The 16,656-nt window shown below is 43.9% G+C and overlaps 1 protein-coding gene across 2 annotated transcripts in view; it reads left to right on the top strand.

The window, feature by feature from the left end:
• Positions 1-16,656, top strand: part of MINPP1 (multiple inositol-polyphosphate phosphatase 1) — a 195,356-nt gene that overhangs the window by 1,569 nt on the left and 177,131 nt on the right. For both annotated transcript variants that reach the window (XM_075612908.1, XM_075612906.1), the window contains exons 2-3: positions 434-1,173; positions 4,740-4,937. In XM_075612908.1, coding sequence (XP_075469023.1) covers positions 555-1,173; positions 4,740-4,937 — 817 coding nt within the window. In that variant the 5' untranslated portion in view covers positions 434-554. The remainder of the gene's footprint in view (positions 1-433; positions 1,174-4,739; positions 4,938-16,656) is intronic.

Below are 16,656 nucleotides of genomic sequence, written 5' to 3'. Positions count from 1 at the left end.
TTTCAAGTTCTTAAGAGCCTCTGAATTTAGGCAGCGTTTGTCAATCAAGTGTTTAGTCTACATTTATTCTCAGCCTGTCATTCTCGCAAAGCCAATAAAGGTGAGAGAGGGGACTTAACTTTGCAAACAATTGTTGAAAGTTACTTTCCAAACATAAAAAAGCACAGAATTGGTAAGGGAAATCAAAATCCCTCCCGACTCTGGGCTTCCTGTGTTTACAAAGTAACTTTCAAAACTAAATGTCACCTGAATTGAATCCATTAAACAGATTAATTAGTTGACCTTGATCCTAGGAGGTCCTGCTTCAGATCATTCATTTGTATTTATTTTTTATTGCGTAAAGTTAACATGTCCTAAAACAAACAGGGTTAGAACTTAGTATGGTGTTTTTGATGTCGGATTTCTATAAACTGAAATTATTTCATTCTTACAGGACCTGCTAAGAGGTCAGGAAAAAGCTACCTAGTGGTTGCTTTCACTAACAGCTGTATAACTAATCGCATCCTCACAGACTGACAAGATTTATACCACCAGCTGTTCTGCGGACTGCCACCATGAGTTTAATCTTCTCCACCTACAGAAGATGTGTACCTAAAGCGACCCAGTTCCTTCTTATCTCCGTCACCTGGTTCTGTACTTCAGGACATACCAACACGAGCAGTGACTCGCACCGGTTATCTTCTTACTATGGTACCAAAACCAGATATGAAGATGTAAATCCTTATCTCCAGAAGCATCCTCTTCTAGTGAACAAAACACTGGATCTTCTACCTAGCACTTGTATCCCTCTCCAAATAGTATCTGTGATCAGACATGGTACTAGGTACCCCACAACAAAGCAAATACAAAAGATGAAGAAAATGTACAGTCTGATTACGCAGCAAAGTGGTAACACATCCAAGCTTGTGAATGATTTGCAGAACTGGGACATGTGGTATGAAGACTGGATGGATGGGCAGCTGGTAAAAAAAGGAGAGGAGGATATGGAGAACCTCGCCTTCAGGTTGGCCTCCCTCTTCCCATCCCTCTACACAAAAGAGAAGTTCAAGAAGTGCCAAATGATGTTCATCAGCAGCTCCAAGCACAGATGTGTAGACAGCACTAAAGCTTTTATCAGTGGTCTTGCACACAAATACTTTGGCTTTCCACAAACTTCTGAGAGTCGTCATGAAGGTAAATAGTGACATTCATTTGGGACCATTACAATTTCCTATTATGCCCATAAGTAAAAATCCCATTGACCTTAAAATAGACGCTTATGTAAAAGGCAATATAACCATTAAAAAATGTAACCCCGACCCCCAAAAATACATCTTTATGCTTTAAGTATGCTAAAGAAAACGGAACTGTGGTATGTACGGCAGATAAATCTTTATTTTTTTTTATAAAGAAAGGATATTGTAGATTTTGAAATGAACAAATCCGTAGGTACAAAGTGCTACCTACTGTAGTTGCATTATTCTAATTTACTGCTCCTTTAGAATAGATTGGACACAGACGTATTATTTGGGGTCATTAATATGTAACTAAAACCCTCTTTTGAGCTGATAGTTTGAAAAGGTTCATAGAAACCTAAAATTTGAGCACAGATAAGAACCTAGTCTGGCCATTTTCCTATTTGCTCTAGAAGCTTAGACCCTGTTTGAACCTTTGCTGTCTTTTTTATATTTAGGATGCCTTATGCATACTGTATCCCAAGCATTTTTTTTATTTTCCGTACTGTTGGCCTCTACCAGCTCGGTTGGGAGACTATTCCATGAATCCACCACCCTTTCTGTGAATGAGTACTCACTCAGATTCCCTTTCTGTGAATGAGTACTCACTCAGATTCCCCCGAGCCTCCCACACTCTTAACTTGGGAGCACGAAGCTCTTGTTCTCACATTTCTCTCTCTGTAAAATATGCTTCCATCTTGTACTTTGTTGAAACCCTTTATGTATATAAACATTTCTATCATATCAACCCTATCCCATCTTGCCTCCAAGCTGTGCATAATAACCCTTTACAGTGCCAGGGGTCCAGCAGCGCCAGAGTACCACTGGACCTGTGTCACTTCCATGTCCTTGTGGGTGCTTTTGGAGACATCACATAACGTGCCCAGGCCTCGGCTGGCAGAAATCGTAGTGGAGGGGACTCCACCTCTGTTTTAGGGCCGGCTTGTCACTCCATCAGAGCAGTCAGATCTGCCACTAAAAAACACGCAAGCGCCAATGATGAACCTGGCACATCATTAGGGCACTGTAACAGTTACGGTCTGTCAGTCGCTCCTGATACATGTTATGATTTAGGCCACAACCAAACACAAAATAAGTTATGTTGAGTAAAAAAAGAAAGTTACATAACCCTCCACCTTAGTGTACAGCAAATAGAAACACCGCCTGTGAGCTCATTCATGTCTCAGACAGGTCTGCAACCCTGCCCTTCCCCATTATCTCTTAGCATACAGTGCTTCCACTGCAGCCAGGGATTCTGGGTAATGACATGCGTATGAGCACTGTGTGTCATGATTTAGGCCATATACCATTGCACACCCTCCAATTAATTGATGTCATTTTGGAGCTATGGTATTGAATGATATGGAAATTGCAGGTTATGTGTAGTGCATGTTAAATGTCATTTATAAATACTGTAAATTGTTAATGGTATTAGTGGATTTCAGGCTTCACAACAGTGAATGTGAACAAGATGGATATTTGACGTTAGTTGGGATCTTTGGCTTTTAAATTCTTCCCAATTATAAAATTCTTTATAACAGATTATAGGCTAAAGCTGGTAAATTCCGGGCATTATTGAAATCCCTGCTCTCTGATTGGTTAACATTCCGGGCATTATCCAATCAGCAATGGGCCAGAATTTTTGGCGGCTTGCCAAGCTTTTCAGCCAATCGTTTTTCAGGTTTCATTCATAAAGGGTGAAATTTGCACTTAGACAGGGGAGGTGATTGGACAGAAAGAACAGCAAGGCACTGACTCCTCCCCCACCCTGCCTGCAGAGAGCTCCGCACAGGAGTGAGGGGAAAGGTTTGTGTGTCTGTGTGTGTGTTTGGTGGGTGTAGAGGGGGCAGCAGAGTCTAGTTGGTTTGTTTCTGCTGTGTGTTTTGTTCTTGTCAAGGGGGAGCTGCAGTGTGTGGCTTCAGTGTGTGTTTTGTGAGTGGAGGAGGGGTGCAGAGTGTTTTGTTGGTGTTCGTCTGCAGTGTGTGGGTTTACAGGGGGCTGCAGTGGGTGAAGAGGGGGGCTGCTGGTGTGTGTTTTGTGGATGTAGAGGTGGCAGTCTGTTGATTTGTGTGTGTGCAGTGTGTGTTTTGTAGGTGCAGAGTGGGGGGCTGCAGTGTGTGTTTTGTGGGTGGAGGAGGTGTGTGTCTGCAGTGTGTGGGTTTACATGGGGGCTGCAGTGGGTGTAGAGGGGGGCTGCTGGTGTGTGTTTTATGGATGTAGTGGGGGCAGCAGTCTGTTGTGTGTGTCTGCAGTCTGTTTTGTGGGTGTAGATGGGGGGGCTGCTGTGTGTGTTTTGTGAGTGTAGAGGGTGGAGGAGGGCTGCAGTGTGTTTTGTGGGTGTAGAGGAGGGGGGCTGCATAGTGTGTAGGGGGGACTGCAGAGTGAGTGTTTGTGTATATAGGGGGGGTTGCAGTGTGTGTGTGTGTGTGTGTGTGTGTGTGTGTGTGTGTGTGTGTGTGTGTACAATTTACTTTTAATAAACTTGCAGTAAAACCATAAGAATGTAGACAATCATGCTGATAAAAATCAATATGACTACAAAAAATTATCTTTTTTATGAAGAAAAAAAAAATAAGCCTACATTTAGCCTATAATAGTAATAATCCCCTCAGAACAGGGCATTACTGGCCAATAATGCCCTGGCTGGGTTAAAGTCTCTCAGCTTCGCCTCGGGCCTTCAACTCTTTCAGCCAGGGCATTATTGGTCAGTAATGCCCTGTTCTTCAGGGATTATTACTTAATTAAGGTAATCGTCTCATTTGGAATAGACAATAGTCCATATACCCTCATTAGTAACACCAGTCATTCTGCCTTAGGAGCCGCTGAACGCCACTCCCTGCACTGGGTGGCATGTCCTGTTTTTACAGCACAGTTGCAGGGTGTAACATAGTTTTGCAGCTATATGGGTGCCAAACAAAACTGAAAATATTCATGAGGCTTCAATCCTGCATATGTATGGTATTAACATGTTATACAGTTGAAAAGTAAACATTTTTGTGTTGTGTTTGGGGCATCCCTGGCTGCACTGGAAGTACTGTATGCTGAGAGATAATGTGCTCACAAGTGCTATCTATATTTGCTTATCTATTTAGAGCAGGGGTAATCAACTCCAGTCCTCAAGAGCTACTAACAGGTCAACGTTTCAGGATATCCCTGCTTCAGCACAGGTGGCTCAATCAATGGCTTAGTCTTCAACTGAGACACTGATTGAGCCACCTGTGTTGAAGCAGGGATATCCTGAAAACCTGACCTGTTGGTAGCTCTTGAGGACTGGAGTTGATTACCCTGGATTTTGAGTGTTTTTGCCTTTGAGGATGACATGCCAGAATAACTGCTTTATCATTGCATGTATGTATGTACAGTATGTATATATGTGTATATATATATATATATATATATATATATATATATATATATTTATTTTTAGGTTGTGTTGTGTTTTTTTACTTTTTAATTCATTATTTTTCGCCTACAGTACTTTTGTATTTTGGAAAACTAATACGGTAATACAATTTGACTCCCCAGATTTACCATGCAGGGAACCTGTGGTTGATGATACTTTGATGCGTTTCTTTGATCACTGCGAGAAGTTTGTGGCCCTTGTAGAAGATAATGATAACGCAATGCATGAAGTGGACAAATTCAAGGTCAGCCCAGAAATGAGGAAAGTGTTGCATAAAATCGCTGGTCTCCTGAACGTGTCTGAACATGAGCTAACAGCAGGTACTGTGCGTTTCTTCTTGTGGGTATTTTGATTTCGTTGGCAGCCTTGAAGTCTGCTTGAGTGGTCATCAATGCATAATAAGTTAATGAGTTGTCAGACCCTTCAACAAATAAATGTTTAATAAAAAAATAATCATCACAACATACCAATTCAGCAAAAGTGTGTGTGTGTGTCTTTATATAGAACCATTTATGTACCTAGCGCTTCACAGCAGCGATACACAACCTAACACATAGTGGGAATAAGCACTACAGACATTACTGTAACAATAGGAAAGGTGGTCCCTGCCCCGAAGAGCTTACAATCTAGTGGTAACTAGGAAGAACTTGCACAAACAGTAGGAGGGGGTTATGCTAAGTGTGTCTTGAAGGGGGTCACGGTCGATGTACGAGTCAATGCATCTGAGATGTATTGTATCAGCCAGCGGAGCTACCCATATGCTTCCTAGAGGTGTGTTTTAGGAATACAGCAATCCCCGGCGCATATATGGTATATATAAATACCAGTCCTTGAATGTCCGTGGCTAATGTCCACATAGGGGCCGGAAATGGTAATAACTGATCCTTTGGCTCTCTCGGAAGGTAAGTGTTCTTTCCACTTGATTGTCCTCCTAAAAGTGAAAAATATAAACAGAACACACCATTGCACAGTACCAAGGATAATCCCCACACTCGCCCTGCAGATGATATAAATCTACTTACAAGATGCTATCTTGTAACAGGCGTTGGATAGAATCTGTGCTTTGGGGCTCCGTCTTGCTCCTACTGCCTTTCCAGACCTCTGTGTATTTGCTGGAACACCTCTGCTCTCTCGATAGTAAGGATATTCCTCCCCCGCTTGTTTACCTCCAGCTGCGGATCAGCTGGGCTGGACTTCCTTGATCACTCTCACAGTGCTCCGTGTGGTTCAGCCAGGTTCAAGGAGGAAAAAACACTATAGTACAGTACTGTAACACTAATTTATTCAAACATATAAAATCAATAGATGGAATACACACTCACATGGTGGTGTGTCTCATAATACATTACAAGAATGCTGTCCGCTACATGTGATCCCAGCTACCCGCTGTGAACTCGGTCGGCGTCTCGAGGCCGCGAGTGGTGCACGCCTCCGATTCTCAGTCCTGCGGGATTCCCTGTCGTCACAACAGCTGACTGCTGACTACCGAACAAGCTCCTCCCCCCAACACGTTTCGTAACGGGTTCGTTACTTCCTCAGGGGATATTGGAGCTACCACCCATCTAATTTATTATACCCTTAGTGGCTAACCCCTCGAGTGCCAGTCCCATTTCCAACACCGGCTACAGACTTGTATTACATTGCAAGATGGACTCTAAAGGGTTAAAACCAATGTGGGATGGACCCACATGGGGTAAACGGGAGGATAGTATTGTAAAAGAAGAGGAATAAAATCTGGAACCTGCTACATCATGACAGAATTCCCCTTAAAAATAATAATTGCAACTTCTACCAGAATGACTTTACCTTAACTTAAGGACATCCATCAGTTATCTCTGATCGTGTGACCGATCCAAGGCAACTTACAGGACAGACAATGTCACAAGATACATTTGTTTCCCAAAACAAACTGTTTTTAAACACTGACAAGACTGTAACAATGGTATTTGGGACCAAGACTAAATTGTTAAAGCTTCCAGTGACTGAGCTCCAGATCAGAACCAACACTAATACCACCCTAACCCCTGTCACTAGTTTTAAATACCTGGGCATATGGTTTGACTCCCACTTAACATTCGGGATGCACATTGATACCCTGACATCCAAAACCTATGACAAACTAGGTGTACTTTACAGGAACAAATCCTCCTTAAGCCTGCTGGTCAGAAAGCGTATTGAACAGCAGATGCTAATGGCAATTATAGACTATGGAGATATAGTATATGGCTCGGCTCCTCAAACCCACCTTGGCAAACTTGACACCCTCTACAATTTAATTTGTCATTTTGTTCTCCAATGCAACTACAACACACATCACTCCGAAATGCTCAAAGAACTAGATTGGTCATCACTCGAGTCTAGGCGTAAAGTTAACCTTTCCTGTCTTGCCTTCAAATACTTTCTGGGCAAGCTACCCATCTATCTGAACAAGCTCCTCCCCCTACCACATGCAGCACTTAAAAGAGATCAGACTACAAAAGACTGTTCATGGTCCCAAGGCTCAACAAAGTATCCGGCCGCTCCTCCTTCTCTTACCGTGCACCCCAAAACTGGAACAACCTACTGGAGACTCTCACAGCCACCATCAGTTAAAGTTCTTTCAAAACTAAGGCTGTCTCACATTTTAATCTGGTCTGTAACTGTTACATAAGCTTATAATATACATCTTCTCTAACTGTGCATGTAATGTATTGTATATAATGTATACCCTGGTCATTTATGTAACTGTATTTTTAACCATGTATTATTTGTCATATTAACTATGCCCAGGACATACTTGAAAACGAGAGGTAACTCTCAATGTATTACTTACTGGTAAAACATTGTATAAATAAATACATGGATGTTCAGGCCTTGGGGGGGACAGTGTTTTCAATGTGTATATATCCAGAAGCTCTCACGTCTGGATATCACATTGAGCCTGTCCCCCCTCTCCAATTTGCCCTATGGCTATCTATGCCTCTGCAGATCAAACCTTCAGGTTTTTGTGCATGCTTTATCTTGAAGTGATTGGAGACTGTCTCCAATCCCCTTTTAATGTTGTATACATGCTCTGCTAGCTGCCGTTTTAGGGGTCTCCCAGTTCTTCCAATATATTGAAGCCCGCAGGGGCACTCAAGCATGTACATGCAATAGCTGGTTTTACAATTGATGAATGATTCTATATCACATTGTTTACCTATAGCTACATCCAATACATTTTGTACATGTAAAATACCCTTTTAGGTCACTTAGCCACATGGTACTCCTAGACCTGCTGTTAGGGCAGCTTGGGGCCAATTTTAGTTTTAGGTTCTTGGCCCTTTTATAGATAATCTGGGGTTTGGAAGTTAAAATGGATTCTAAAGTTTGATCCACTTGCAAAATACCCCAATGCTTTTGAAGGACCTTGTTGATGATTGGGCCATATTATATTGGGTAATAAAGGGGACAAAGTTGCCCAATGATGTGGAACCAGCCCTGGGTACTTTATCCATTTGGATTAGTGAACCCCTCTCTACACTATTCACAGATTCACGCCTCATCAATATCTTTTCTCCTATATTTCCTTTCAAGGAATTCCCGTCTTAAATCGCCTGTTTGTTCCTTAAATATATCATTTTGAGAGCAATTGTGTGATGATGACTCGAGGCATGTAGATAAGTATTCACATCTACTTCCTTAAAGTATGTTTTGGTATGTATCATACCTTTTTCTATAAAAGGTCAGATCCAAAAAGTTGATTGTATTCTTATCATAATTGAAAGTAAATTTCAAATTGCACAAATTGGAATTGAGATATATAATGGTTCTTAAGAATCTATGCATCTTGTGACATTGTCTGTCCTGTAAGTTGCCTTGGATCGGTCACACGATCAGAGATAACTGATGGATGTCCTTAAGTTAAGGGAAAGTCATTCTGGTCGAAGTTGCAATTATTATTATTTCAAGTTTTTTCAACTTGTATTTTATTGATAACTTACATGGTCTACAGACATGTCATTTATTTGCATTAAGTAACATTCAAACCAGTGTCAATCGTCCATGTATATTTACTTTCAACAGGTGGTAACAAGACATACAGGGTAGACAAACCGACAAACACAGATCACAAACCCAAGGGGTAGGGGTAATGGGGGGGGGGGGGGAACTTCCGCCGTGGTTCCGCTGTGTGCTCTGCGTCAACCGGCCCACCGCTTCCTGGGAGGCCAGATTTATCCCAGTCTTGTCCGTGGGGCTTTGTCTAGTTCTAACAAGGGATTTCTAGCCTGTCCGGTCCGTCTATTCCTGCGCAACGTCCTCTAAGGAGAACGCACTCACCTCTATCATTGCAATATCGTGGACCTTCCTACCCCCGGTATGTCTGTCTGTTTGGCCAACCAAGGCGTGCAGACTTTTAGGTAATTTCCGCCAGTACCGTTGACCAAACTAGTCAATTTCTCCATCTGGCAAACTGTCCAAATTCTATTCTGAATTTTAGCTATCAGTGGAATCTCATTTTGTTTCCATCATGCTGCGATCTCCCCCCTTACCGCCGTCGCAAAGTGCGTCACCAACTTATTTTCCTTTTTGGAGAGGCCCGGATGCGGCCTGTTTAAGAGGAACATCCATGGGTCTAGCGGGATGTGTGTCTAGGATCCTGTTCAGCCAATCTTTGATCGAATCCTAGACCGTGGCTATTTTGGGGCAAGACCACAGCATATGCAACAAGTCTGCTTGCTGTCCACATTGTTTTGGACACAATGGGGAGTAACTAGGCAGAAATGTAGCCAATTTTGTGGGGGCGTGGTACTACCTCATCATAACTTTATATGCGTTTTCCCTTAAGGTCGTGCACATGGAACTTTTGGAAACTGCCAAGACCATGTTCGTCCACTCCTCTAAATCTAATACCTCCCCTAAGTCCGTCTCCCATTTGGTCATATATCCTACTTTTGCCATCGCTGTCGCGCCAGAACCGGTCACTTTATTGTACAACTGCGATGTAAGTCCTTTTGTGGTCGTCCCTGAGCGACCGAGCTTTTCAAAGTTCGTTAATTGGTTTAGGGGCTGTTGAGCCTGATAGAATGCTCTGACCTGTCAGTATCTAAAGAATTTGGCATTGGGGATACTTTTGTCAGATTTGAGGATATCAAATGTTTGTATGCCTCTTCTGCCCTCCAGGTCCACTAGTCGATTAATGTTTGTTTCCAGATGGTGAAGTCCGCAATTTTCAGTCCTGGAGCAAACAATGGGTTGCCCCATAGTGGGGTCATTCCCGATAATTTGTGGGTCAATTTGCATTTGAGCCTAGTGGCCTCCCAAACCGAGAGCGAATTGATCATTGAGGATAGCGGCATTTTGGTGCCTAACCGCACATTTTTGGGGAGCCAGATTAAATTCCCCAGCTTAACCAGGGAGCAGAGCTCCTTTTCGAGAGCGACCCATCTTTTCGAGTCGGGGTTGGTGTGCCATTGCACAATTTGGCATATTTGAGCCGCTTTGTAATAGGACAACAAGCAAGGTACCGCTAGTCTGCCTGCCCCTGTCTGCCTGCGCAGTATCTGCTTGGCCACTCTCACTCTCTTCCCTCCCCAGATAAATTTATCTATCTCAGATTGGAGTGAGAGGGAATCCTTCAACCTTAGTGGCACCGGGAGGGTTTGAAAGAGATAGAGGAGGCGCGGTAGCAGATTCATCTTGACGCAGTGGATCTTCCCTATCCACGAAATTTTGTAAGTGGCCCATCTCCTAATATCCCCTCTCAGGGTGTATATCAATTTGGGGTAATTTGCTTGATACAACAGTTTGGAGGCTTTGGTTACATTAACCCCATGATATTTAATTTGCTTCTGCTGCCAGTTGAAGTTGAGGGTGATCAGCTTCTCCAAAGGTTTAGGTAAATTTATCATTGCTTCCGATTTAGATTGGTTGATTTTGAATCCGGAGATCCTGTTGAATCTCCCCAACAAGTCGAACAGGTTTGGCAGAGATGTAAGAGGTCTAGATATTATCAGGAAAACATCATCCGCATACAGTGCCACCTTATGCGACTGGCTTCCAATGACAATACCCGTGATATCTTTGCTATCTCGTATCTGAGCAGCCACGGGCTCCATACACAGTGCAAAGAGGAGGGGGTAGAGCGGGCAGCCCTGACGTGTTCGGCTCCTAATTTGGAAGGGGTCCGAACTGAATCCCTGATGGGTCGCCCTGGCTGACAGTGCCGAATATAGGGAGAATATAGCTTTTGTCAATTTTGCTCACAGCCCGAATGCTCCAAGCGTGGCCTACAAATATGGCCAATCTATCCTGTCGAACGCTTTTTCCGCATCCAGACTGAGCGCCATAACTGGTATGGATCTCGAATTGGCTATTTCTAACAGATCAATGATTCGTCGGGTATTATCTGTTGCCTGCCGACCCGAGATAAACCCAACTTGATCTGGGTGCACCAGTCTAGGCAGGATGAGACCCAATCTATTGGCCAGTAATTTAGTGTAGATTTTAATGTCTGAATTTATCAGGGATATTAGCCTTTAACTTCTACAGTCCTGTGGGTCTTTACCCTGTTTATGGATTACAGAGATGGACGCTTTGAGCATGTGCTGAGGGAAGGGTGTACCTCCCAACACTTGGTTGAACATAAGGAGGAGATATGGAGTCAATTGCTGCTTATATTTTTTGTAATAAAGATTCGAGAATCCGTCAGGACCTGGGGCTTTAGAGGGTTTCAGGTTTGTGATAACCTCAGATACTTCCTCCGCTGTGAAGTCCCTACCCATTACCTCTCTGTCCACCTCATTCATACTTGGTAGATTCGAGCCCTTCAGAAAATCCTTCAGGGCTTTCTCCGTATCAGTGGAGCGGGTCACCTTCCCCCATCATACAGTTTCTCGTAGAAGTTCTTGAATTTCCCCACTATATTCTTAGGATTGGCAGAGAGTATGCCCAATTTGTGTTCGTATGACGCGGATATTATAGTTCTTATCTTTGGAATTGATCAACTTGGCCAATAAGGTATCCTCCTTGTTTGCTTTTTGGAAAAATTTCCTCTTTGACCAACTCAACGATTTCTCGGCCTGAGGTAAGAAGCAGATTAAACTTTATCTGAGCATCTCTAATCTTTTGAAGGATAGCCGGATCAGGAGACCTCTTATGCTGATCCCATAAATCTTTCAGCTCGTTCTGTCCTTCTAGAATGTTTGCATTTCTCTCCCTCTTTCTCCTGACCGCCAGACTAATTAGAACCCCTCTTAGTGTTGCTTTATGCGCCTCCCAGAGGGTTATATGAAAGCGAACGCTTCCCTCCTTTTCTCTAAAGAAATGTGCAATTTCTCCTCCCACCTTCTCCTGTAATTTGGCTATTTTTAGTAAGGGCTCGTTCAGTTTCCAGTTTGCTCCTGGTCTGTCCAGTCCTATCTGTGCGCACCTTAGCTCTATGGGTGCATGATCTGACCATGAAATATCGTGGATCCCAGAGTGGGAGTTCTGTGGGACCAGTCTACTAGAGACAAAGAAGTAATCGATTCTGCTAAAGGAGTCGTGGGTGTGAGTAGATGGTGTCATTTTTGTCTAAGGGCTGAGACTCCCTCCAGATATCGACCAACTGCAAGTGTCTTAGCCCATTTTCCAATGCCATGGGCCTAGTCGTTGTTCCAAGCCTGGGGGGTCCTGATCTGTCTAGGTCTGCGTTCAGCACTGTATTAAAGTCGCCTCCCACTATCAGGGCACCTTTAGCTTGTTTTTGAATGGCTGTGAACGTTGCTGTATAGAAGGCTGAATCATGTCCATTAGGTGCAGATACTACAGCAATCGTGAGTGGCTGCTGATTTATGGCCCCTGCAAGCAGGAGGAACCTTCCCTCCCTGTCCTTTACTGTGTCCACCCCCAGTCCCACTCTGTTGTGTATAAGTATCGCAACTCCGCGTTCCTTCCCCTTTGCAGAAGATAAAAACACCTGTCTGAACTGCTTATCAAAATATTTCGGGAAGCTGGTGGTGCTAAAATGGGTCTCCTGAATGAATACAATATCGGCCCCTTTTCTCTTATCAGTGAGAACCACCTTCTTTTTACGAGGGCAGTTTAACCCTTTAGCGCTATGGGAGATGAAAGTCAATGTCATGGTGTGAGCCTTTTCTCTACTCTCGTCAGCCAAGTCTCCACAGTAGGTGTCAGGGTGCTGCCGGAGAGCCTCCGCCACCCTGCGGTGAAGAACACTTACCTTCCGAGAGAGCTAAAGGATCAGTTATTACCATTTCTGGCACCTATGTGGACATTGGTCACGGACATTCAAGGACTGATATGTATGTATATATATATATATATATATACATACATACATGTAGAGGTATCAGTACCGTGTTAGCCGAGCTTCAATAATCAAAAAATAAATAGATGATAACGTTCTGTGGCTAACGAAATGCTTTTATTTGTGCGAGCTTTCGAGATACACTGATCTCTTCTTCCGGCGATGTTACAATGAATGAAGCAAAAGGTATACTTAAAAACAGTGTCTCTTGGAATGTTATCTGTGCTGTTCCTTCCCCCGGTGTGGATGTGTTTTATGGCTAGAGGTGTCAAAAGGTTACTGAAAGCAAGTGAAGAAAGAGTGTGTATGTGTATCAGTGTGAATAAAAATGAATGGAGAGCCCACAGTATATACAGTGCTTTACACAAGGTGTGTGTGGAGTGGGAGTGGATATAAATGGTGTGGGCGGGTCTGGAAATGTGAGAGTTTGTAGCACAACTAAAAGTGTGTGTGGATACTTAGTGGTCCCTATTGGTGTATAGGGATGGAAAAACAAGGAGTATTAGTATGTGTGAGAGACAGCTGTGTGTGCATACATATAGCACAGTATGTACAGACATGGCCTTTAGCGCTCATGGGACGAGAGTTCACTAGTGTCAGTAATGACTCATAAAATTTCGATCTCTGTTTAGGCCACTGCTAAGTGTCCCGAACAGTTGCATAAATTTGTATTCATGCAACCGTCTCTCTTTCGGGGTTTTAAGATTACCTTTGAGTATGGCAACCCTCAGATCGTTCATCTTATGGCCAGAGTAAGAGAAATGTTCGCCAACAGGACTGTCTCTTGTACCGCGTGTGTTGCTGTGACGATGCAGGTTCATTCTCTTGTTTAGCCCCTGCCCTGTCTCACCTATGTAGTAGCAGCCCCCTGGGCATTTCATGCACATGATGAGGTACACGACATTGCTGGAAGAACAGGTGAACCGTCCTCTGATTTTGTATTCCCGATTCCTGTGTGGTATTTGTATTGTGTCCGCTGTGTAGAGCATTGCGCAGGTTTTGCATCTTGGGTCCTGGCATGGTTTTGTCCCGCATTCAGTTGTACTGCTGAATACTTTACTCCTCACCATAATATTCTTGAGATTATGGGGTTGTCTGTATGATAATAAGGGTGCTTCAGGGAAGACCTGTTGCAGTCTTGTATCTTCCTGGAGGATGGGTTGTAGTTTCCTGGCGATCTTGCGTAGGGCTCCTAGGTGTGGGTTATATGTGACCACCAAAGGTACCCTGTCGCTTGTCTCCTTCTGTTTGTATTCAAGGAGATCACTTCTTGGTATTCTGGTGGCTTTGTGAATTTGCTGGTCTACAATTCTGTGGCTATATCCACGGTTTATAAAGTCTGATCTCAAGGCTTTAATCCGCTGGTCTCTGTCTGCTGTGTCGGAGCATATCCGGTTGTATCGTATGGCTTGACTGTAGATGGTTGCATGTTTGGTGTGTGTCGGGTGGAAGCTGTTGTCCCTCAAATAGCTGGCTCTGTCTGTAGGTTTGCGGTATACAGAGGTCTGTAGTTGGTTGTTCTTTATAGTAATGGTGGTGTCTAGGAAATGTACTTCATCCGGGGAATGGGTGAGTTTGAGGTTAATGGTCGGGTGGAAAGTATTGAAGTTGTCATAGAACTGTAGGAGGTCCTGTTCGCCAGAGGTCCAAATCAGGAGGATGTCATCGATGTAGCGAAGGTATGTAAGGGGTTTCAAGTGACAGGTGGACAGAAAGTCACTTTCAAGTTTTGCGCAGAACAGATTGGCATACTGTGGCGCCATCCGAGTACCCATAGCGGTCCCGGTTGTCTGGAGGTATGTGTCATTTCCAAATGTGAAGTAGTTATGGGTTAGAATAAATTCGATGCATTTAGTCACTGTCTCTGTGAGTGGCTCCTGCGGTCCCAGAAAGTATCTGCAGGCTGAAATCCCATCCTCGTGGGGGATGTTGGTATAAAGTGACTCTACATCCATGGTTGCTAGAAGTGTTCCTGTTGGGAGGGGGCCAATTGCATTCAGTTTGTTTAGCAGGTCGGTGGTATCCTGGATATAGCTGGGTGTGTTCCTGACAAGTGGTTTTAGAATGCCCTCCACCCAGCCAGAAATATTCTCGGTAAGTGTGCCAGATCCAGAGATAATAGGGCGCCCAGGGTCGCCCTCTTTGTGAATTTTAGGGAGCATGTAGAATGTGCCAGGTTTTGGGTTAGCTGGTATCAGGTCCAGAATTTGTTCTCTTGTGTGGATCGGGAGTGTTTTAATGAAGAGAACAAATTCTGGACCTGATACCAGCTAACCCAAAACCTGGCACATTTTACATGCTCCCTAAAATTCACAAAGAGGGTAACCCTGGGCGCCCTATTATCTCTGGATCTGGCACACTTACCGAGAATATTTCTGGCTGGGTGGAGGGCATTCTAAAACCACTTGTCCGGAACACACCCAGCTATATCCAGGATACCACCGACCTGCTAAACAAACTGAATGCCATTGGCCCCCTCCCTACAGGAACACTACTAGCAACTATGGATGTAGAGTCACTTTATACAAACATCCCCCACGAGGATGGGATTTCAGCCTGCAGATACTTTCTGGGACCGCAGGAGCCACTCACAGAGACAGTGACTAAATGCATTGAATTTATTCTGACCCATAACTACTTCACATTTGGAAATGACACATACCTCCAGACAACCGGGACCGCTATGGGTACTTGGATGGCGCCATAGAATGCCAATCTGTTCTGCGCAAAACTGGAAAGTGACTTTCTGTCCACCTGTCACTTGAAACCCCTTACATACCTTCGCTACATCGATGACATCCTCCTGATTTGGACCTCTGGCGAACAGGACCTCCTACAGTTCTATGACAACTTCAATACTTTCCACCCGACCATCAACCTCAAACTCACCCATTCCCCGGATGAAGTACATTTTGTAGACACCACCATTACTATAAAGAACAACCAACTACAGACTTCTGTATACCGCAAACCTACAGACAGAGCCAGCTATTTGAGGGACAACAGCTTCCACCCGACACACACCAAACATGCAACCATCTACAGTCAAGCCATACGATACAACCGGATATGCTCCGACACAGCAGACAGAGACCAGCGGATTAAAGCCTTGAGATCAGACTTTATAAACCGTGGATATAACCACAGAATTGTAGACCAGCAAATTCACCAAGCCACCAGAATACCAAGAAGTGATCTCCTTGAATACAAACAGAAGGAGACAAGCGACAGGGTACCTTTGGTGGTCACATATAACCCACACCTAGGAGCCCTACACAAGATAGCCAGGAAACTACAACCCATCCTCCACGAAGATACAAGACTGCAACAGGTCTTCCCTGAAGCACCCTTATTATCATACAGACAACCCCATAATCTCAAGAATATTATGGTGAGGAGTAAAGTATTCAGCAGTACAACTGAACGCGGGACAAAACCATGCCAGGACCCAAGATGCAAAACCTGCGCAATGCTCTACACAGCGGACACAATACAAATACCACACAAGAATCGGGAATACAAAATCAGAGGAGGGTTCACCTGTTCCTCCAGCAATGTTGTGTACCTCATCATGTGCATGAAATGCCCAGGGGGCTGCTACTACATAGGTGAGACAGGACAGGGGCTAAACAAGAGAATGAACCTGCATCGCCACAGCATCACACGCGGAACAAGAGACAGTCCTGTTGGCGAACATTTCTCTGACTCTGGCCATAAGATGAACGATCTGAGGGTTGCCATACTCAAAGGTAATCTTAAAACCCCAAAAG

Source organism: Ascaphus truei, chromosome 8, assembly GCF_040206685.1.
Source record: "Ascaphus truei isolate aAscTru1 chromosome 8, aAscTru1.hap1, whole genome shotgun sequence".
Classification (NCBI taxonomy): Eukaryota; Metazoa; Chordata; class Amphibia; order Anura; family Ascaphidae; genus Ascaphus; species Ascaphus truei.
The sequence above is the reverse complement of the archived record's forward strand: the minus strand, read 5'-3'. Positions and strand labels throughout refer to the sequence as shown.